The 24,871-nt window shown below is 37.3% G+C and overlaps 1 protein-coding gene across 1 annotated transcript in view; it reads left to right on the top strand.

The window, feature by feature from the left end:
* The first annotated feature begins 2,484 nt into the window (after nucleotides 1–2,484).
* The window catches only part of slc12a4 (solute carrier family 12 member 4), a 33,187-nt gene continuing 10,800 nt past the window's right edge, over nucleotides 2,485–24,871 (top strand). The window contains exons 1-13 of the mRNA XM_028435379.1: nucleotides 2,485–2,739; nucleotides 16,867–16,964; nucleotides 17,057–17,188; nucleotides 17,501–17,647; nucleotides 19,056–19,110; nucleotides 19,196–19,326; nucleotides 20,246–20,487; nucleotides 20,803–21,017; nucleotides 22,146–22,310; nucleotides 23,737–23,835; nucleotides 23,939–23,996; nucleotides 24,088–24,262; nucleotides 24,560–24,678. Coding sequence (XP_028291180.1) covers nucleotides 2,604–2,739; nucleotides 16,867–16,964; nucleotides 17,057–17,188; nucleotides 17,501–17,647; nucleotides 19,056–19,110; nucleotides 19,196–19,326; nucleotides 20,246–20,487; nucleotides 20,803–21,017; nucleotides 22,146–22,310; nucleotides 23,737–23,835; nucleotides 23,939–23,996; nucleotides 24,088–24,262; nucleotides 24,560–24,678 — 1,772 coding nt within the window. The 5' untranslated portion in view covers nucleotides 2,485–2,603. The remainder of the gene's footprint in view (nucleotides 2,740–16,866; nucleotides 16,965–17,056; nucleotides 17,189–17,500; nucleotides 17,648–19,055; nucleotides 19,111–19,195; nucleotides 19,327–20,245; nucleotides 20,488–20,802; nucleotides 21,018–22,145; nucleotides 22,311–23,736; nucleotides 23,836–23,938; nucleotides 23,997–24,087; nucleotides 24,263–24,559; nucleotides 24,679–24,871) is intronic.

Consider the following 24,871-nt stretch of genomic DNA (forward strand, 5'->3'; position numbering starts at 1 on the left):
AAAAGACAAAAAAACAATTGTTTTTCACCTAAAAACATTTTTCACAATGTTTCAATAAAAATAAACATTTTCTACAAAGGCTGTGACTCCATTTGTCAATGGTATGTATCTGTGTGGATTTGAAGCATGGAAAGTAAATCAGACTTTAGACGGTGCTCATTGGTGACGCGAACTCCAGAATAGGCCTGAGGGCCCCTCACGTGCATTGACTTCAGTCGGGCAGCTAATAGTAATGCACACTTCTCTATTTCTAAAGCCTGAATATAAAGCCAAGAGTAGGTCCAAAGGCCATGTATCCATGCAGGACACTTTGAATTACAATATACTCAAAGGTGATTATGGATTTTTTACAAGACGATGCCAAAAAAACCCTACATACTGCAGCTTTAAGAAAGAAATGCATGCTCATTAGCAGAACAGAATGAAAGAGTAGGGCAGTAAGTGTGATCTATGGACAGGGTTTTTAAAAACCACAAAAGAAGCAAATAGTAGACATCAGGTCTGTGCAAAGGTTATTTATCTTTTTAAACTTTGACTCTAGCTTCAAAGCTGTTTTAGGGCTCTAAAATGACCCAAGAAGTAAATATTTGTGCACCTGTGATTATTCGTGTTTCTATTTTCCTGGCATTTGACTAAACTGTGTATCCTGTGTGCACCACAGGACCTTATTCAAGATAAGTGGATGTTTGTCAGTTCTAACTATTTCACAGTGCCTTTTTGTACTATAATTTACATAAAATACAAACAGTCTCTCTATTGATCATGAAAATTTTGCAAACAGGAAAACCCATTCAGTACTCAATAGGGTACCTCCTCCAGTCATAAAGGCTAATGTAAAATAAAATAAAAGTTTTAAGTTGATTAAAGATGCTGTCTTAGTAGATTCAAGTCATTTGTTCAAAAAAGCAGATAAACCTTAGGTTACTCACTGCGTGTTGGCCCCAAAACTCCAGATTTTTTTCAACTTAAAAAAGACATGTTAAAAAGTAAACCATTCAACAAGTTTTTACTTTTTTAACACAAAGTATTCCAACATTTGACAAATAAAATATTGTTGAAGTGCTTCTGTCCTCATACTTAATTATTACTTCTGCCAAGGAGGTAATATTCTAATTGGCATTTATCTATTTGGTTTTTAGTCTGTTAGCAGAATTACTTCATGGATTATAACATTTTAAACGAAGATAAACCTTGTATACTGCAGTCATCGAGGATTCCATTACATTTTTGAAGGGGTTCCAGATTCTGGATCAGTTAATTTATTTTTTTGTAAATTCCTATTTCTCATCACTGGCAAAATTTGAAAAAAGAATCATATAGTAGTAATTAATCGATCTTCATAAAATTAGACTGAATTATGTTGGATTGGTTGCTCAATTACTCCATCGGATCCAGATTGCGCATTTCATCGGAAAAAATTGAATTTGCCCATACATTTGGACCTATAGTATGTCATTATTATTGTCAATAGAAATTTCTTCGAAGCCTTTAAAGTGTGAATGATCACGGTTCCATGATCAGGATCATTAATCCCGAAAACTGCCAATATCTGACAAAGAGGATATTTGACACTTGGCTGAGGTCTTTGTGTATCCTTGTTATAATTTTTTCCTGTTATGAAAAAAGGAAATGTAATGCAACAAGAGCCATTGATTTTTTCTTTTTCTTCCCCTGCTTATTTATTTTGAATATGTAGGGTTAGGCTTTCTTAGTTTTATCACTGTAATGTTTGTAGTCAGTAAAATATACTGTTAAATCATGCGCTAAAGCTTTAAAATCTTCAGAAACTGTTTTGTTCCATGATGTCAGAAACAGCTGAAACAGCCTCTGTTTTAACAGCCGTCCCAGTGTCTTTGAAATGTTATTTGTGGTTCCAGAGGAAGTTAATTAACTTTTTCCACTCATACTGGTATTGCTGCCGCCCACCACAATCCGCCACAGTCCAACATTTATATATACACTCAGGATGATTTTGCAAATCGATATGATATTATTGTGTCATCTGAATGCTGAAGGAGCTGACCAGCCTTCACAGCTGTTTGTAAAAGTAAGCTGAAATAATTGATTGTTTGCCATCATCTGACCTTTTGCCTTTTCCAAACCCAACACTCCAACCTCGAAATGTTTTTTTTTCTTCCTTTTTACACTTGCGCACACTGATTATTTCCCAGACTGCCACGTTGCTGTGTTTATGAAAAGGCTTGCACACACAGAGGATGGCTGTGTGAACCTTGACCAGACAAAGGCCACTCTGTGAGCTGTCATCGTGACACACGGATAGTAGAGGAGGGTCACTCCACACTTTGAATAAATCTGGACCACCATTGTTCACCCTTAAAGAAGAGCAGTTCCCCAAAAGTTTGAATCCCTCCCAGGAGGAATAAACCGTGTGTGTCCCACTCCAAACACATCCCTGTCCTTCTTACCAAACCCGGGAAGAGGCCGGCCTGTGGGCGGGCTGTATTTTAATAGCCTCCAGAGGAAGTGAGTGCAGTGTGGTGGAATGTAGTAGTTGCCATTAGTGGGAGTTGAGCAGAAGCTGGCTAACTGCTAGCCTGCTATGTTGAGTCTGAGCTGAAGACGCAGAGCAGAGTGATGAGAACATGCCTCACTTCACTGTGGTACCAGTGAAGGATCAGGCTCCGTCCTGCTATGACAGCCTGGAGGGGATTAACTGGGTGGATTACAGGGATACAGGACAGGAGGCTCCTGATCATCACGATACTGTCAGCTCAGACGGTGAGTCTAACAACTTTTCAATCTCTCTCTGAAACTTTCACAAAACAACATTTGTGAGGTTTCCTAAAAAAGTGCCTCCTCTAGATTTAGAGCCAACAGATTCGATGAGATCACTTTTGACCTTTAGGAAGTATTCCCTACAGTTGCTTGAATGGTTGCCATGGTAATTCCTGAGGGCTAGAAGGAAAAACAGTAAAGTGGAAAACTGGCAGAAAGTAAAATAAAAGAAGTACCTTTTTTATTGAGTGCGTTCAGTTCTTGGCTGATGTTTTAACACATACTGAAGATGAGATATGTAAAAAGAGAAGCAAATATTCCAGAAAAACTAAAGCGTGAGGTGGTCTATGAGGAGAAGAAACAAAGGGGGTGGGGTTATGTCAGTGGGACTGGCACTGCTGCAACAAGAAAAGGCCTCAAGTGCTTCACCACACAAAAGATGGAGCTCCCTTTGTACTCGTTTTTCACAATGACGAGTAGATTCCCCCTCCTAGCTTGACTGCCTGAGCATGTCTCTCACTATGCTGCACTTGTTTTATTTTACACAAGACTGTAAGGAGCCGGTGTCTTACAGAGCAAAGCTTTGAGCGGAGGACAAGGAGAGGGGTAGGATAACGTGGGATCAGAGCCAGTTTTTGTAGAGTATTAGTGAACTTGGAAACAGAGTTTGGGTTCATAAAAAACACAGATAGAAAGGCCTAGTCCAAGACCCAGTGTGTGGGTATTGAAATAACTGGTTTCCTTTTAATATGAAACTTCATACAAACTACTGTAGGGACATCAGCTTTTACTAGACATGGCTCAGGGAGCAAAAGGCTTAAGTTGTGGTAATAGTTAGACCGTAACAAGAATGTTGACCCAGCTGTCAGCTTGCAGATCTGTGGAATGCATTGAGGTCCCTCATTTCTAAATGGTATTCCTAAGTGGTGGAATCAAATTAATACAGAAGTGTAATTTAAAAAGAAGCATTAAAAATAAACTTTAACCTTTGCTTGAACAAACCATGTGCAAAGATTGAGGAAAAATGCCAAATGGCCTGAAATAACCCTCAAGGTTTTTTTCTCAAAATGCCTGTTACTGTTTAACCCTGTCTTTCTACAGTCATAATTCTTTCTAACCCGCCCTCGGAGAACTTCCTAAAAATCAATTTAAACAACCTACCAACAGCTGCACAATATTTACTTTAACAGAGATATGATTATATTATATTTACATAATCTTTCAACTCAGAAAGACCTTGTGACCTTTCTTTTTAATATGTACAGGTTTTCAAACATTAGGAACTGGTTTTCCACCCAGTTCAGAGTCAGAATCAGAAACAGGATTCCTTTATAAATCCCAGGGGGAAAAAAAAAAGGCAATTTCCCCCTGGGATAAATAAAGGAATTCTGATTCTGATTCTGAACTGGGTGGAAAACCAGTGTTATTGGAAAATCCTTCATAAGTAAGTACGTAGAGTATATGATCTCATCAGGGGAGTGGTGTGTGCTGGGTCCTGCGTCACGTTGTATATCTCAGTGTAATGTGAAGGAAGTGACACACATTGCAGAGTCTGTTTCAGGCTGTGAAGTCCGTTCTGTTTCACAGACAGAAACAACATTGTGGTGTGTATCATAGTGCAGCGGTCAGAAATATCCACATTTCTGGGGGAAAACAGGCGTGTATTGTGCTTTATTTATGTCTTCCTGTAAGTTACTCCATGAAAACTAGGCAGCCTTGATGTATGTGTACGTATTACCATCACTACACTATGGTACCACAGCAGGTTAGAAATCTATATTTCCCATAGATAGAATTAAACAAAGTCACTCACCTCCATGACATATTAAAAGGATACAACAAACACAATAAGCACAATAGGGTAGGTATAATATGATATGAAAGGTTTAATCTTTTGCAAAATATGGAGAGAACAGAATACCACATATTGGTACAAGCAGTTAATAATCATTTCTGTGTATCACAAAGAGCATGCAGTTGTTGTCTGTCTGGGATTTCAACCTGAATGCATGCATCCTCACATAAAATGGGTGGATTTAGGAAGTCTAACTAAGTACCAACACAGAGAAACCGTACAGAGCAAATTATGTCACAATTGAGGAAAAAATCTTTTAAAAATTATGAAGGAATAAAATCCAAAACAACACTGTTGCTGCAGCAAAAGCAGGAAGAAAGGAATGAATGCAGGTCAATAACTGATGCAAACGGACACCGATCAGTTTTACTTTACTACTGCACAGACCGTTTCTATTCATGTATCTGCCTCATTATGGGTGCAGTCTGTGGCTCTGATGCTGCTAGTCATCCATTATTGAAATGATTAATTGACTAATTGGATGACAAATCGTACAAGTATTTTCTCTATAATTCTACAATCTTTTAAATTTGGCTCCCGGTAAGAGCGCTGAGCTCCCGGTAAGAGTTGAGTTGAGTTTATTTGTCATTGCACATGTTACAGAGCAACGAAATTACATTTCAGTTTCATCCCGTCCAACAAAACATAAAAAGACAATCACATAACATGGGAGCACAGGAGCGGGAGAACTATGGTTCGCCATGAGGGCAGCGCCCCTTATTTAGATGAGAAATGGGATAAAACAATAGGTAAGAAGAAGAGGTAAAAACAGGCAAAAACCAAACTAGGCCCTTGTAGAGAGGGGCAGAGTTTGGGATCATGAAAAAAACTCTTCAGCAACATAGCGACAGAAACCAACAAACACAACATAGAATTCAATACAGCAGCACGTTAGCACAGGGGATGGGTCTTTAGGATGGGTAGTTTGCAGGTCAGCCACAGTGTGGCGTTGCCCTTATTGTGCGCCTCCTACGGCCAACCGCTGGGAAGGAGGAGGGTTGGAGCCAGAGGAGATGTTGACAAAGACAGGATTTGTAGTGATGTAGGAGGAGTGAAAGTGTTTGTTGAGATAAGCCTATTTACTGAGACTCTGCTGCTGACTCTCACCTCGAGATGACCTCAAGAGTTCGTTGGCAGAGCCGGGTCCAGGTGTATATGAAAAGTGAGGGATAGGTCAGAGCGTCGTATCAACATTCCGTCCTTGGAGAGTTTGGAGAGAAGAAAACAGACCACAGGCTGTTCATTCGGCGGGGGAGCGAATGAGAATAGAGAAGGTGTTTTGAGACGGGCTAGCCGTAACATGGCTGCCAGCCCTACTGTTCTGTTCCTGGTCAGTTTGATAAGTATTCCAATAGTGTGGCCATTTCCTTTGAGACAAACTATCCTCCTCTTAAAGTTCCACGGTGGAATCCATCTGAGAGAGTTCAGAGAGTTTGGCTCCTTTCGTCGTTGACTGCGGCTTCCAATAGTGCTGCCAACGTAATCCAATTTTGCGATAGATCAGGAAAATGCTAGATCCAATCAGCAGAAGACCCGATATCATAAATTCCAATCTGGTGGTGGAATGTTGAAAGAGTGCTGAGCTTCCTGTAATAGCGACATATTCTTACCAGTGGGAATGTTTTTGATGATGTATCTCCCTCTAATCACGTTCGTAACATGCATACAGCTCTAAGCACAGATATATAGACGGTGGGATGAGCCACCCCTCATGAAAAAACAATGTCCAGCTCCATCCGCAGTTTGAAGAAGACGGTGATGACGTAACCAACATTTGTCAATGACTAATTCTGTTATAGATTTTTGTCGACAATCGTTGCATACTTAATCAGAAGTAGTACAATATTTGTATTTCATACAGCCTGTATTATCTGAGGCTCTCATTGTTGCCAACAGCGTATGTGACTAAATTATTGTATGAATTTATTGGTCAGAGAGCGCCCAACGCATGCAGGCTTTATCAGCAGACGAATGTAGGTTAATCCATCAGATGAAAATCTATATATTTCCTATAGGATGTCATCGAGTAAATGAAAGGATTGCATCTATTCATTCTTTCTCTCCTGTCAGCTGTCAGATCTGACCTACGTAGCAACGTGTACCGAGAATAACCCGCCATTCTTGGGGAGGTCATTTTTCATTTGGTCAGGAGGCAGTACTTTTATACATGCTCAGATTTTATCCACATCTTAACCTACTCCTTACCAGGTTATCTGTTACCATAGAGATTTACCCCAGTAAGATATTAACCCGCCTCATAGTACTGCACGCACGGAATGAATGACCGAAGTTAGCGCAATAAGAGAAAATCCAGCTTCGTAGTACAGGGCCATTGTGTTCCAGTATTTACTAAGAAGCACATGTCTGCTTTAATGACAGGCTGTTAGCTCCGACTGACTTATTGTAGTTCCAAAACACCTTCATGCAGGCATCTCAACTAAAGAAAACAGCTGTGGCTCACATAGCTAAGCTAGTTTTTAGGGTTTTGTGTTCATATGAAGCACCGCTTTTTGATTCCTAGTGAATATAGCACAGAAACTTCTCTTTTTTTGGTATTTGGACAAACTTAGTGTTCGTGTCTCCTCAGAAGGAAAAGATGTGGCCATATGGAGAGATACTGTCTTCCGATGAGAGTCCTGAGGAGTTTATGAGATGTCTGGCTGATTTTGGAAAATACTGCCATGTGTTGTCTCTCTAATTTTGGCAAACAGGGTGATCATTACTGTTATGCTCCATGGCTTCAATCTCAGAATGGCCCTCACGGATAAATGTACTGTAGCAGCACAGATTTCACTCAGATACGTGCACCAGCCTTTGCGCTGCATGTGTCTTTTATAGCCTTTCCAGCAATGTAAAGTTTCCACATCATTAAAGGGAAGTGTCCCAATTCTTTTGACAACATTGCCTTCCCTAACACAACCCTTCACTTTGGAATACTAGATTATAGCGTTTTGAAACCTGCAACAAACTGAGAATGTCAGTACTTGGAAAATCAAGTTTTGCAAAAGCTATGGCCCAATTGTTTATCAGTTGAGTGTGACTTATCAATTGGCTACCTTTTCAACATTTTAGGCCATTGTTTTCATCACATATAGATAAAAGTTTGTATGATAATGGAGGAAAAAATCTGGTCTATGCAACATCGGCCCTTTGGATTCAGAGGTTTAACCATTAAATGAACTTTGGTCAATCTGTTACCAAATCAAATGATATTACCCTTACACATTGAATGATACCTGGATGTAACTTTATCATCCAGACCAAAGTTGTTTGACTTCACGCCTGGAGAGCCAATAAAGTGTTTATCTGTAACGTATCCCTGCTTTGACACAGATCTTTATCACAACAGGCTGATTTTTTAAAGATGTGTCCAAATCCGCTCAGGAAAAGGGAGGAGCTAAATACTGTAGATGCTTTGTTGAATGCGATGTGATTATTATTGGAAAATATTGTTTGAGGGGCAACAGGCAAGGCCTCACACCCACAAATCCTAATTAAAAAGGGCGCTTTTAGCATTAAGGGTCGAAGGACATTGTGTTCAATGTTTAATCATGCAAGATGAATGAGTTAGAGCTGTAATGAGCTCTTAATGCCATGATATCTCATAATGGTGTGAATTAATTAGTTGACGTCAAACAAGAATAAGCACTAAGCCACTCCTGATATTTTGGTTTTCACATCAACAGGGCGAGGAAAACATATTTGGTTGATGGTTTGGAAAAGTCTGAGCTGCAACCAATCAAAAAGCAGCTGTGATGGGTTTGTGAATTCCTTTATGCATATATACTGTATATATATATATATATATATATATATATATATATATATATATATATATATATATATATATATAGCTGGGCGACATGGCCTATAAAATATCTCAGATTTTCTCACAAAAAAATTCAACTTATGATTTTTTCAGATTTCCCCCCCCACTTTTCAAAGAAGAAAAACATGGCAGGAACTCTGAGCAAAACTCAGAATTTTTATAGTTCTCCAATAGCTATACATAAACTAATTAAACACACATTGAGCTGCATCTCTTTGTGTGAAAAGTGAATTCTCTAAATAAACATTGTTTGATATATATTGCACTTTATTTATATTTTAGAAAATGTATTTTAAACAAAGAGCCTCCTCAGGGAGGCGAAACCTCTTTCTTAAATAAAATACTTCTGTAAACATAGAACATTGTATGGAAACAAAAAAATAAATCAACTCCCAACACAGAGATTGATAAAATGCTAAATTAAGACCTTTATTAAACTTTGTTTTAAAAGATAAACAGTGCCACTTGCATCCCTGACTACATGAACAAGCATCACATTTCGGTTGATGCGCAGAATATGAGGTCAGTGCTTGTTGTTTATAATTTATTGTAACAACTCCTCCCTGGTTCCACTGGACCATGTGTCCGTCGCTGCAGAAATAAAATGACGCCGCCTCTAACTTTTCAGATTTTCTCTCTCTGTTGTGCGATGTGCAAAGTGACTGCATCATTGATCTCTCAATCGGCCCCTCTCTTATCATACGTGGTAGCTTGTTTTTTTGCGTTACTGAGATTGTTTCAGTAATGCGTTATATTGCTGTGTTACTTTAAAAAGGATTATATTACAATAACGTGTTATTTTTTATAATGCGTTACTCCCAACACAGTTCAGTAGTCATATGCAAGTTAATCATTTCTATTTCTTTTGTAAGTTTGTGTACGCTGTGTACAAACTTACCGTTACCCCCTGAAGTACTCAGACAGAGCCTCCAGCCTCTTCTCATCATTAGCGCACATCAGAGCTAATATGTTTTGCTGTGAGACTCAGCAGGTTAACATTTCTCTACTAGGTTTAGATCCATCTCCACATGAACTCCAGCAGCCATTACAGCTAACAGTGGCCTATCAAAGGAAATGACCTACAATATAACTTGCAACATGTGTTACGACCTGAACATATGTTAACCACTTAAACTAAATTCAGAGCGTCAACCACTTTCCCTCTCTCACTGTCAAATTAATGATAATGCATTTTATTTAAAAGCTTCTTACTTAGCACTCAGGGACATTTTACAGAGAGATTTAAGACAGTAAAACAAGAGCTCTCAGAGAGTCAAACCTGATCATGGTACCATGATCATTCACACTTTAAAGTCTTGTAATAAAAACCTGTTACCATTAATAATGATACAGTAGGTTCAATTGTATGGACACTTTGATTTTAGTAAAAATAAAAAGAAATACAACATACTTTGAATTTAATTAAAAACCTAAAACCCACTTGTTTTTCTACTGAAAACACATATAATTGGGTATGAAGTAGTGTTGTTGATTGATTCTAGTCCATCTCTTGACATTTTAGTCTAAGTATTTTAAGTGTGCATGTATTGTTGTAAAAAGCTAACAGTGACTGCCCTCAATGGGTTGAAACCCACCTATTCCAATGATCAAATTTTGCGATTGGCTGATAATGGTTTGTGAAATTTTGCCGGGAAAGTGTCTATTTGTAAGGTTGCCGTACGGACAACCCCCACTGCTATTGGTACTTTTACAGAAGTACAAGTATGTAGCGTCTTAGGGTTAGGATTAGGTTTAGTGTTCAGGTTAAGTTATAACTCAATATTGCAAGAATTTTTAGGGTAAGGTTTAGTCTTAGTCACGCGACTTAAACTGGCCAATGACTGACCTATCACGTGACCTAAACTGGCCAAATAGGGGCGCTGCGTACGCATAGAATGTCGGTATATTGATACGGTAACCATACGAATAGCCACTGCCTTATGCTGGCTTTTTACACTGTTGGCCACGCCCCTCCAATAAAAACTAGCACCTCTGTAATCTGTGACCAAGTTGGATTGAGAGAATTGTGAGAAGATAGGTATCGTGATTATTGGGTAGCTAGTTAGCATAGCATAGATGGTTCTTTGCAAATTTGATGTTATTGACTGGGCGTGTCTTAACTGCTCCAGGAGCCCTGCCCATCATCAAGGCATTTTTTTAAAATGTTCCAAGGTGCAAGCCAAAACCTTTGCATAAAAAGTAACTTTGTTACTTTTAACATATCACATTTAATAGCAAAGTAATACCACACGATCACAAGATGCTTAAAAAACTAGTGTATATGTGTAGTTTAGCCAAAATTGTTCCTTGTATTCTTAAATAAAGAAGAAGAAAGTATGCTACTTTAACTTTGCTTCAAAAATTGTATTTTACTTCTATTAATACACTGTGTAAAATCCTGTTCATGCACATTATTAATCACAGTTTTCTTGCTGCATACTGTAGAAAGTCTGTGATTACCATTCAGCTTCAGTAAACTGTAGGCTGGTTAAATTAGACATGCCCCATTTATTTTTTACTAATGACAAGTACAGATTTTATTCCTTCCAGTAGAATCATAATGTGGTGCATGATGTGGTTAGTCCAGCTACTGTCTGAAATTATAAATACATAATAATTAGAGGTGGGATGGTACACTGAGTTCATGATACAACTCCATATGTGAAAATGGGCTTTCAATAATATTACAATATATTTGGAAAGAAAAAAGACAGAAGTGACTTGTAGTTGGAAAACACTTGCATTCTTGCTCTGGGTTTTAGGAATATAAAAACAAAAAACAGAACAATCCTGTTTGTAATAGATCATGCACATGTTTATCTGACCCCTCCCTCTCTCTCCACCACGGTAGCATTACATTGGCTATACATCTTGTGATGTTTTAATCTTGCAATATCTTGTTGCACGAGATATCATCCTACTTTAAATGATGACTCAAACACATTTTGTTAGACTTATGTATATATATTAGATATACAGTAGTAGGTTAAAGAAAATGTTTGGGTGATACAGAGTTACTCCTTAATCTTATACTGGTGTTTAAATATAACAGAATAGCTGGAGCTGTTGCCCCTTTGAGAGGCATAGCTGGTTCCACATGCTTTGACGTCAGTCTGATTATACTCAGATGAAGCAAATGAAAGCGAACATGAGAGGTGTTACTACTACTTCTTTACCATTTTCAAGACATGTACTTTACTTAAACACACACGCTCTGAATTTGGAAAGACTCATACACATTGTGCTAGTTTACTCTCTACCAAGTAAGCAATGCTCTTAGCCATGATGGTTAAAAAGGAGATTAGCTTGATTACACTCTGGAGAAATCATTGAAGAGGGATTTTGTTTCAAAGGTGTTTCCTATTTCCAGCATGGATATTATAATATTAACCTAAAAAAACAAACATAATAATTCAACAGTAATTCATTCATTCATTTATGAATGATTTGAGGTTAAACAATGTTAATGTTTTGCAAGGGTCTCTTTTTAGAAATAGATTAACTGAAACAATGACAGTAATTTATTCTTAGATTACAACAAAATATTCCCAAATGTAATTTTCTTTTACCCTGTGATGAACTGGCACCATGCCTGGGGTGTACGCCCGCCTAACGCCCAATGAGAGCTGGAAATAGGCTCCAGCAGACCCCCTGAAAAAAGGTGCGAGAGGGTCAGAAAATGAATGGATGGGTAATTGTCTTATAAACAAAGCAAGGTATTGTAACTGAGTTAGTGGACAATGTTTGCTAGAAGTCAAGGTGTCATCAGATTTTAAAAACAAAGATGCATGAAGGAGCAGGTGTGGTTTTAACACTAAATTAAATTACTCGCATTCATTGGTTGAAATTAGGTTAAGATTGTAATACGAGAATTAAAATGTAATTAGAATTTATCATTTATTAATAATTGTCATATATGCACAGGTGCATACACAAAATACTGCTGCATGGCCTTAATGAACAATTTGATTTGATTTTATATCATTAAATAATATGTTTGCGTGCAGAATTTTTTGTGTTACAATTTTTTTGAGGGTTACAAATCTCAGCTTTGCACTAATTTATATAATATATATTGGGAGTTGATTAGACTTGAGACACTTTTGTTTATAAATTAAATAGGCATTTTTTTTGTTTCACTGACACAACATTGTGTATCATCAGATTATGCTTGAATTTTTTTATTCATATAGCTAAACCACAACTTAGATTTTTCTTTAAATACTGTATTTAAAGGTAAATTAAGGGATACACTCAGATACACTTTTGCCAATGTGTAAAAATGACAAACCGCTGGTCTTTTGCGTGCAGCTGTGGGTTGCTCAGGTACAGGGTTGCCATGTCACTACATGTTGTTCCAAAGCCATTGCAGTTCTGCGCACACAGCAGGACAACTCAGTGCCTAGTAAGTAAGTTAATCTTTTCGATTAGATATTTAAAGTGAGGTTATTACCACAAGCTCCCCATCGGCTTCACTGCTTGATATTACGGTGAGCTTCTCATAGTCAGTCTGGAAAAAAACCAAGATTGACAAAAGACTAGCTTCCATTCTTAGCTGCAGGGCTCTGATGTAATGCAGATGTAAAGGAACAGAACTTATTAGGAAAATTAGTTCCAGCGCAATAAAGTTGAACATCCAAAAATAAATGAGGACTTTTTCACCTTTAGTCGAATCTACCCGAGACAGCCAAACTGATAAACTAACTTCTGTTGTTAAATAACAGTAAACTGTACTATCAACTAGAGTTTGGCATTCTTTATTTCATTGTCTATGATTGTTTTTGTAAAAATATATAGATTTCAATCATCATTTTCCAGTAAGATGTCCTTTTTCTTGGATTTTGCACGTCTGTTAGCACCGATCACATTGGCTTGAGAGACTGTATTCAATTATCTTACATTGTTTCATGCTTTACATATTTGTTTTGTCATTTTTTTTGGCTTTTTACCATCTTTTAATATGGCCAACTTGATTTCATTGACTTGCATGCTTTTTCAACTCGATTAATTTTGCTTAGTTAAAAATCTTAGTCTTAATTAAACCTTAAAGCTAACCCAACATAACCTGCCAAATTAAAAAAAAAAAAAAAAACCCAAACAATTCTATATTGATGTGTTTATTTTGCTGTAGCTTTGCTGAATCACTGCAGTAACAGCATGTGTTGAATTTGGCCCCTGTTTGTCTGGGTGAGGTTTGAATTGATTGCGTGTGAGTAACTTGTGTCTTTGTGTGAGCCTCACAATTGACTGGCTTCCTGCTAAGGGCGTACCCCACCTATAGACTTTGTGTTAGCTGGGATAGGCTATAGTAGATCACTATAACCCTACAGGATAAGTGGGTAAATAAATAATATACTGTAAATACCTTTCTTTGTAGTTTTATATTAGCTTCTGCCTATCTTAACCTGTTTTTGAAACTTATCTATATTTCTGCATCTATAGGCCAAAACTGAGTCTTAGAAATCTCTAATCATCTCCAGACTAATCAGTCCTGTCCTTCTCTGCAGCCTCCCCAGAGGCTTTTCAGACACATCTGTTTAGCTGTTCATACCAGATTGGCGTCGAATTTGGCAAAAGTAGTTTGTTACTCAGTGTAAGGGGTGTAAACAGAAGTGTAAATGCCATTCCAGATAATTCCACAAAACTTTAAAAAGGATTCAATCTATTGTGGAGCGACTGCAATAAAGCTACACATGCTGTTCATGTTAAGCATTGGGAGCTGTTCGTTTCCACGTTAATTTGTGCTATTGCTCTTCAGTTTTCCAACATCAAACCCTAAGAACTTGTCAAAGGTCATGATGTTTTATTTGCCAAACATCAAGTTGAATGAGTGTAAATCAGACTAGTTCTAGTCCGAACATATTCACTTTTGATTGCGCAAGATGTTTTAAAAACCTTCTCTGGGGAACATAGTTAATTATGCATCAATAATCATGTTTTTTTTTCTTCTTTATTTTTGACTAAATTCCAAAACTTGAGATTCATTGTTTTTTAAGGACTTGGTCCGAATTTTTTTTATTAGTTTCCATAGTAAACAGACATTCCTTTTGTTTGTTGAGAAACAATCCAAGGTTTCCTTCAATAAAAGGCATTGGTGTTTGATAGGGGGACCATCTGTTGGAGTATAGACTGGAGGATGCTTTGTATCGTCTGTTCATCTAATTATCTCTAATAAAAAGTACTAAACTACTGACCCTTAAAAAGATTAAAATATATAACGTCTATATATCTTCCCCAGATTAATATTTCCACAAACTAACAAGGGTTGAGTATGATTATCTTGTATTAATTTTACGTTTAACACATTTTACACTATGAAAACAACCTCCCTCAACAGTGTTGAAAGTAGAGTCCCTGATGAGTGTCTCACTGGGTGTGTTGGAAAGTAATCGACAGCCCTACATGCTGTGAGAGTAATTTATCGCAGACTGCACACAGAGTATGACGATGCTCACTTTCAGCAACATTAACAGCTGTGGGATACAGACTTTAGGTGAGTGAGACCAGAACTAGCAATATGTTAACTTACAACAAGGCTATTACCATAGTCTCTGCACACAACTGAGAATATTTGACTCATGTCTGCTTTATGGGTTGGTGACGTTTTTTTTTTTTTTGTTTTTTTTTAGTGCATTATGATCTTTGACTTTAAGATATTATGGGCTTTAATTACAACACGGTCCAATGTTGTAGGGTTAGGACATTTCACAGCTTTGTTTCCAATAAACCTGAGTCCAGACTGTTGAAATCTGTTTTATAGTTAGCAGTATTAAAGGAGTGTAAAACATTGAGGGAATTTTTTTCTTAAGCTTGCCATTAGCTTCATAGATACTGTATCTAAAAGTCATGCTTTAGTCACATTTTAAGGGCTTTTTTCATGACAAAGAGAAATACACACTCAAAAAAATTGCTGATATTTGTTTGATCGATACTATACAAAAACCTGTTTATTCCTTAATCTTGTGTATGTCATGCTTTCTGGCTTTTATTTTGTTGCTTTTCTAACTGTGTCAACTGATAGCTATCCATTGAATGACCGTGGCTCAGGTGGTAGAGGGGTCATCTTTTGATCAAGTGGTTGGGGGTTTGATCCCAGTCTATGTGTTGAAGTGTCCTTGGGCAAGACACTGAACCCTAAGTTGCTCCCAGTGGTTGACTAGCACCTAGCTTGACAGTTCAGTCCTATTGGTGTGTGAATGTGAAAGTGAATGGGTGAATGAGCTGATATTGTACAGCGCTACGTTAATGTGTGGATAAAGCGCTGTATAAATCAAGTCCATTCATGATTCATCACATTTTAGTGTGTGGGAAATATCAAGCCATATCTGAACAGCAAGTTAACCTTTGGAAGGGAAGTACCGGTAATTAGTTAGGACTTTATCTGACTCAACACTTGGATTAAAGCATATTTAAGCATCAGTTGCTGAAGGAAAGAAAGCTTTAAACCAGCTTAAGGTTGATGAGCTGGCAGAGTAATTTCATGCATGGAATGAGTGCTGGTTGGCTCGGTACAAGTGCTTGAGGGTCCTAACAATGCTTCTGAATGGTGACAGGACACCTATGCTGACCACTGGGTTAATGTTTTTATCGACATGGGATGTCATGCACTGGGCAATACAGTATTTTGCAAAGAAACCTTCAGTGTATATTTGGCTTCTTCAAGCATCCAGGGCCGTGCGATGCTTGAAGAACACCAATCTGTAAAGGCTCCACTTCACAAATAAAGAGGAACCAGGTGGTATGTAATGGCAAAGGGTAGCTTTAATAGGCAGAATGTGGCAAACAATTGTGAAAAAGTACGGTAACAAAACAAGTGGTGTTTATTAGGCAAGAATCTGCTTATTTGGATGAAAAGTGGCACAGAAAATTAAAGGAAAGACAAAAAATTGATCAAAGTGTCAAAAAAATGGACAAAAAAATAGGAAAAAAATATGTATTGGCAAAAGGTAGCTAAAGTGTTCTGAAGAAACGTGTCAGAACCCTGTGAAAAGCGGCAACATTTTGTCAAAGGAAATTGAAAAATGGCCAAAGAAAAATATAAAATGGGTTAAAACATGTTGTAAGGTTTTCTGAGGAAATAATTCAAATGAAGACATAAAGAGCCACATGTTGAGCATTTCACTGACTTAATAACGGCATCTACATGGTGTCCTCTGATAATGTAATGCTGAGTCCCACTCCATCCTTTTTTCACTCTTGAACAAGACCTTGAGGTACTTGAACTCCTCCACTTGGGGCATACTATATGTGGAAACACTACATGGTCTCAAAACTTTTGCAGATGTAATGCAATTGGTTGTTTAAGCAAAAGCCAGTTGTAGCAGAGTGCTTAATAGTGTGTTGAATTATAGAATAAAAACCAAAAACTGTCTGGGAAATAAACTTAATTCTCTGTCTCGTAGTTAAGATGACACTAAATATTCGATTTCCAATTTTTCTTTGACAGGAGCAGGGATTCACAAAGAAGACAGTCCTTTTCTTAACAGTTCAGACTCTGCCAGCAAGAAGAATGACTTCTATGACAAGAACTTGGCACTATTTGAGGTTTGAGTTCCTTCCAAGAATTCTATCCAAAAATAACTTGAAATAATTCATGAAATATATGCTACAAAAATCTCTTTGATCTCTTTTACTAGGAAGAGCTGGACATCAGGCCAAAGGTTTCGTCTCTTCTCAGCCGCTTGGTCAACTACACCAACATCACACAAGGAGCCAAGGAGCATGAAGAGGAGGAGAGTGCTCAGGCCTCACGAAGGAAGACCCCCAAGGTCAGCGCAGAAACACTGCTTCATTGTTTTAGTCATGGAGTGCACAGTTTTCTGCTAGCTCACCCCCTGACTCCAGTACCAAATTATTAAAGTCTGCTGATTGAATGTGTGCCTTTATATGCTCAGCAGTTAGACTGCTGTTCTGTATGAGCAAGCAACAAGCTGATAACGTGATTGAATGACCTTTAAATAGCACATCAATCCATGCTGTTGATCAATAGACTCGTTTCCTGAAATGGCGAGTTCAATAGTGCCCCTCTCACTTTGTCCACCCTCCTGTCTATCTCTCTTTCTGTCTGTCTCTCATCCCAGTCTCCAAACATGGGTACTCTGATGGGTGTGTACTTGCCGTGTCTTCAGAACATTTTTGGCGTCATTCTTTTCCTGCGTCTCACATGGATCGTGGGCATGGCTGGCATCATTCAGTCCCTCCTGATTGTCCTCATGTGCTGCTCGTGTGTTAGTATTTGCACACAAACACATCGTTCCAATCCATTTCACTAACTATTTTATGCTGCTAATGTAGGAAAATAAATATTGCAGGACACAGCCCAATTCTGAAACAGTCCTTCAAATTACTTTCGTAACTTGGGGTCATGTGTTCTTTTGTATGCAAAAAAGTTGTGTATGCCGTCATTTCTTTACACTTGGTATGTTTACTTAATGCTACAATTTCCCCTCAAACTTTCTTAATGTATCATATTTCAGCAGCTTTACAAGAAGATCTTAGTTGGGGCTGTAAAATAAAAATTGAAAATTAAAATCAGATAAAGTTTACGCCATAAAACATTTTTCTGTAAACAATATTAGTCTGATAGCTACAGTCAGTTGAGCTGTGACCAGTGCAGCTAAAGTCAAACAAAACAAGCTAGCTAGTTAGCATCTAACAGCACAAATTGTTACATTTTGTTGGTAGTAGTTTTGTTTTGTTTTTTGTTTGTACATGTCTGCCTTGGTCTTATTCTACATATTAACAATCAGTTAACTATTTTGCTCTTTGAAAATGTTCGAATGCAAATGTTAGCTTAACCAAATTGGCCATAAGATTTTGTAGGTGAGTGATTTTAATTTAGCCTTGTGATAGACTGCACCCTGTCGAGGGTGTAACCCATCAAGCACCAAATGTAGGACAACGGTGTATTGGAAAACACATTAACACATTAAAAACACTAACACTGTTTGGTAACATAAGCAAGGCAGGATTTCAATACTACTTAGAGTCATCTAGTTTTTTTTTTTTTCCTTTTTGTTGTGTAACCAATTAGTCAACTCATTTTAGGCTAATACTCGTTAACATCTGAGAAGCAGAACAGTATTAAAATGGTTCTTTCTTGTTTTAGCCCTCAGAGCTTCCTAAATTCTAAACCATTTCTACATTACATTCCCATTAATATAACAGCTATAATTAGGGATGTAACGATTCACTCAACTCCCGATACAATTCGATTCACGATACTGGATTCACGATACGGTTCTCTCACGATTTATTCTACAAAATGGGACTGTAGTCAAATGATGACTGAAAAATATTCTTTTATTTTTTTTTTGGGAAAAAAGAAAATACTGTATTATTTTTCTTTTATTTTTCATTGTCAAAAGAATCCCTTGATAAACTATTCAAAACAATGCAATTTAACTAAAAATAAATTGTGAATGAAATAAATAAAGGAATAATACAAATGAAGAAGAAATCTATTAATTTAAATTCTGGTTCTATAGTAAACAATGCAAAGAGAAGGGATAAATATATAGCGCCCTCTGCTGTTTAAAAAACTTTGTCAATACTTCAGCAGTTGGCTGTATCAGATCTGCATTTTCCCATTTTCTTTGCTTACTTTTTGAAATTGTTTGTCTTTGTTTTTTACAGACAATGTTAACAGCCATATCTATGAGTGCAATTGCTACAAACGGTGTAGTTCCAGGTAAACCTCCGAAACCGTGCAGTCCTTCTGTTCAGATCACTTTAAAAGTCTCATTATATATTGTTTTTTTATTGGTCTTGTGTAGCTGGCGGGGCGTACTTCATGATTTCTCGCTCCCTTGGCCCAGAGTTTGGAGGAGCCGTGGGGCTCTGCTTCTACCTTGGCACCACCTTTGCATCTGCTATGTACATACTGGGAGCCATTGAAATATTTTTGGTCAGTTTTTTTTTTTTTTTGTCCTCTTTGTAGCTTAATATATAAATTTATTGTCCATTCATTGTACTAGAATGGATGAGAAGCTACATAAATCATAGGCATCAGTTTGATTGCAAGTCAACATGCTTGGATATAAATTGATTTATATTGTATATTATTGAAATATGTAGGGTGCTAAACCTCTGAAAATTTGTGTTATTTGTAGATGAAACTAATATTTTTTGTGGAGGGAAAAATTTGCAGTAGCTTTTGGAGGTGATCACAGCAGAAATGAGTAAACTAAAAATATGGTTTGAGTTAAATAAATTGTCATTAAATTTAAACAAAAGTAAACGTATACTGTTTGGAAAATGCTAAATAATTACACAAGTACAACTAATGATAAATTAGGTTGAAATAGAAAGAGTGGGTGATTCTTGATCACAAAATCTGCTGGAAACCCCATATAAAACATATGAGAGCGAAAGTAGCATGGAGCATTGGAGTGATGGTGAAAGCAAGGCATGTCTTGAATGATAGAGAAAATGTAAAAAAAAAAAAAAAAAAGTACATGAATGAAAAAGGATAATGTAAATCTCGTAGATGTTTATGGCGCCTGCTGATTTTGTTTTGTTAGTTTTTTTGTTTTGTTTTTCTTAATAGCTGGATTTAAGTATTTATTTGTATTGTCCATTTGGTTTATTTCATGTGACTTTGCAGTTGTTAATGGTGAAGAATGGGGGTAGGAGTTGACAAGCCTAGGCTTCTTCCTATTCCTTGTCGAACTAATCAATGTGTTAATATTGAAATGGCCTTTTTTATTTTAATTTTATAGAGATTTGTTTGTTTGTTTTAATTTTCATCAATATTTTCATTTTTTCAAATTGTGTTGATTAATATATGCATTCTAACAACACTTGTGACTGTATCCTCTTTATAGAAATACTTGGTCCCTCAGGCAGCCATCTTTCACGCCACAGATCCTGGCAGCAGTGACAGTGCCATGTTGAACAACATGCGAGTCTACGGCTCTCTGTGCCTGAGCCTGATGGCTGTGGTAGTTTTTGTTGGAGTCAAATATGTTAATAAGTTGGCCTCTCTTTTCCTCGCCTGTGTCATTATCTCCATTGTGTCGATCTATGCCGGAGCACTCAAATCCATCTCTCATCCACCAGAGTTCCCGTAAGTCTTCCTAAACTGCACAAATAGCAAAAGAAACTGCGATATAATTGGTAATAAATAATGCATATTTCTGTTTATTACTTAATTTGTTTGTGTTTTTAATTGTTAATACATTTCTGTCATTATTCTCAAACCAACGACATTGTCACGGAGCGGTTTAAACTGCAAATGATCTTATAAAATTCAATGACAATGTGCATGAATAATTCTCAGCCATCTGTTGTTAATGATAGTACAGGAAATGATTATGATAATGTTAGTGGGCGATGTAATGATGATTCTCATCATAACGTTTTGATTATGCTATCACCGTAGGATCTGCATGTTGGGAAACAGGACGCTGGTCAGGGATAGCTTCGATGTGTGCGCCAAAACTGTAATAAAGGGCAACATCACAGAACCGAGCCAGCTGTGGGAGCATTTCTGCCTGCCAGGGAACATGAGCACTGCTCAGTGTGATGACTACTTCATCCAGAATAATGTGACAGAGATACAGGGAATTCCTGGCCTGAGCAGTGGGATTATAAAAGGTAAACTTTCAGGGGACACCCCTTCAGAACTGTTGTCTTTAATGTTAATTTTAGGTATGTCTGTAGCTGTTTACTGAAAGGTCCAGTATAATGCTATTGTTTTACACATCTCCAGCTGTTCTAAGAACTCCAACAACATAGTATTTCAAGTTTATTTTGACAAACTCAGAGCGCTCCTAAAAACAGGCTGTTTTTTGTGCCTTCATGCACATGCATGAGTAGGCTTCAGCGTATGTGTTTATCACAGAAGTAGGAGAGTAAATCATTAACAGTCTTCCTTCTCCTGTTTACTAGTCTGACCACAGAACTAGTCCATTTAAGATGATAGTCCATTATTTTATCCAACCGCTGCGTCAGATTGGGTCACAAACATGTCAGATCATCCCATAAAAGCGATACAAGGCAATATAACGGATGCTGAAAATGGAACTGGTTGTGACCACTTGTGCTGCGCTGCAAGGAAGTAAACTCTACATTATCAGCTGAGTCAGCTGATTCAAACACTCATGAGCTGCTACACTGCTTTCTGCTCCTCCTCACCTCTTCTACCACAGGAATAGTCCATTTAAGACGATAGTCCATTGTTTTGTCCAACTGCTGCGTCACATTGGGTCCCAAACACGTGAAATCATCCCATAAAGATGAAACAAACAGGTATAACAGCTACTAAAATTGAAACTGATTGTGAGTGCTCCTCGCTGCATCTATATATTAGATTATCTATATACTGAACGTAAATATATTAACTGTAACATCAACCTGCCTTTGCTATGTTTGTTTTAGCTGTGAGGTAGTTTGAGAGGGAGGAGCTCACATTCTAGTAGGGTAGGAGGAGCCAGGATTGTCAGTTTCTCACGTCACAAGAGAAAAATCCAACTCGCTCGTTTAGAGCTGACTTTTTACAAAATGTGGAAAAACAAGGGAGGGAGGAAACTGAACTTTTTCAACTTTGGCCCTCTGAATGAGGCTAAAGAAGTGTATATCACCGTAACAAAACCATTATAAAGTGATTTTTTTTAATAATACTGCCCCTTTAAAATAATTTTAGTTATGTCTTTTTTTCTTTTAAAGCTCTGTCCTGACAAATAATTTCCTAAATCTCACAGATATCTGTTTTTTCTCCTGCAGAAAATATGTGGAGTGACTATATGCAAAAAGGAGAGATCTTAGAAAAGGTTGGCCTTTCCTCGGTCGATGCTCATGGTAGCGTGGAAACCTTTTTCATGTACGTGTCAGCAGACATCGCCACATCGTTCACACTTCTGGTCGGGATATTCTTCCCATCTGCAACAGGTAACACCTATGAACCTGTCATGCAACAGAAAAAAACAAAACTAAACTTCAAATGTAAGGCCTCTTTATATTTAGAGTTTTCCCTTAAAGACCTGCCACTCGGGGGAAAATTCATATCATGCCTTGATGAGTAAGACACGCCCACTCATGCAGCCACTCAGTCCTGGCAGTAACATAGCACTGTCTTCTCAACTACTACATACAATATACAGCCCCACAGACACTATATTACTGACAAACATTCCCTGCTCGACTTCCGCCATAATCCGCTCCACAGATGTGTAAAGAGTACTGATAAATCCTACTCAAGTAGAAGTACTGTTACTTGATTGAAATTGTACTCTAGTACAAGTAAGTCATTGATAAAATACTCAAGTATAAGTAAAAAGTAGCTCAATTAAATAGTACTCAAAGTATAAGTTACTAGTTACTTTCACCCCCCCACGTATTTTTGGTGATAAATCTTGCCACGGTTCCCTTACATACAGTAAACATCTCATGTATAAACTCATAAAAGGAAGAAACCAAATCTTGCACAATTGGAACCTAATTTATTTAATACAAAGGCATCTGTATAAAATAAAAGCTTTGTCAAAATGTGCAATTTAGAAAAAAATTAGATAAATAACACCAATGAAATCAATTCAGAATAAAATAAATATCAGGTTCTGAGTATAGCTACATTTATGAACTCTAAATTTGAGAAAATAACCTCCATTTAATACTGTTTTTTTGTGGTGCATTACATTTAATCTGATTGGTCGGCTATGATGCAATGCATTTGATTGGTTGTCTGGTTATTTCACTTCTGTGTAGTGAGTATTTGTAATCCATTACTTTCACCTGTGCCCCTCCAAATAAACTCAGCCAATGGCTTTATTAAATTGTAATAGCCAGTGTTCAATCCTTACAGGGCAGTGACTCGGACATTTTACAACGAAAAATGCAAAATGAAAATACTTTTATTAAAATGTTAACAGTTGTACGAGGATCGATCAATACCCAAATACATATGTATTCAGAAGAAAAAAGTGGGTTGTGGGGTTTAGTTACTCTTTAACCTATTGGTGCCACAGCATTTACAGAGGTGGATTTTGTTTTGTGTGATTAGAAAGATGCACAAAATGGAGAAACAAAAAAAATCTTAAGCGAGTATCTGATTGCAAAGATGTCTTTATTGTCCTTATATACAGTACAAGGTATTACATTTGGTAATGCCATCATATAGAGATTAATTACAAGCCATAAAGCAGGGTGGTATGAATATCAGTGGTTTGAGTAAAGGCCTTGAAATGTAATTGTTTCATCTTACCAATTTTTTAATTCTAATTCCTTGACGTTTTGAATATTTTCATATCCAGCCAGCAGATGGCATTGTTGTACCGTTTGGAATGTTCTTATATCTGCTCTCCTCTCTAACATGCAGGTATCATGGCAGGATCCAACAGATCTGGTGACCTCAAAGATGCCCAGAAGTCCATTCCTGTTGGAACTATCTTAGCTATCGCCACTACTTCACTAGTTTGTATCCTTACCTAGCATCAGTGATTACTACTATGAATATGAATGAATGCTGAATGGAAATACATCGTGTTACTTGCTTGGGCTCCTTGACTTTTATTGTTGAGATTTCAGTTCTGTTGTCCTGTTTGGATCCTGCATAGAAGGGGTAGTTCTGAGAGACAAGTAAGTCATTTGAGTCTTGTGTCTGACTATCATTTACTGGAAATGTTTTATTATTGTAAAAAGAAATGAAATCATGAGCCTCCGTTGCCAGGTTTGGAGATGCAGTGAGAAAAAACCTGGTTGTGGGGACTCTCTCCTGGCCTTCACCCTGGGTTATTGTCATTGGTTCCTTCTTTTCCACTGTTGGAGCGGGACTGCAATCCTTAACCGGGGCTCCAAGGCTCCTTCAGGCTATTGCCAAGGACAATATCATTCCTTTCCTGAGGGTGGGACACTGCACACTGATAATGTTACATTCTTAAACTGTGACAGAGATAAGTGGACACACTGTAAATTAGTTATTTACCACTTCTTTTTATCAAAAACATCATACATCTAGCTGTTATCTTATTACTTGAAGTATATTTAAAGGTTGAACACATGCAAACAACATTTTGTGTAATGTGCTCCATGCATTTGCGTTAGTTAATATTTGATTTACAGTTTAATTTGATTATTAAACAGCGCCAAATTGAATATTATTTGCATAGCGTCATACTAAGTTTAAAATGTTCTTCCTTCAGGTGTTTGGTCATGGAAAAAGCAATGGGGAGCCGACCTGGGCGCTGCTGCTGACTGGTCTCATTGCTGAGCTGGGAATCCTGATTGCCTCATTAGATATGGTGGCTCCTATCCTTTCCATGTACGACCTTATATACACATACACTGTTGGTACATTACTTTTTTTTTATTTTTTATAAAAGCTGGTTAGTGACCAAGTGGTTCATTTTTATCTGGTTTATTTCAAAATGTTATGCCAAATTGCACAATAATTTAGTTTTTATACTGCAACTGTATAATTCCTTAAGTATGATGTATAATATATATGTATTTAA

This window comes from Gouania willdenowi, chromosome 3, assembly GCF_900634775.1.
Source record: "Gouania willdenowi chromosome 3, fGouWil2.1, whole genome shotgun sequence".
NCBI classification, from domain to species: Eukaryota; Metazoa; Chordata; class Actinopteri; order Blenniiformes; family Gobiesocidae; genus Gouania; species Gouania willdenowi.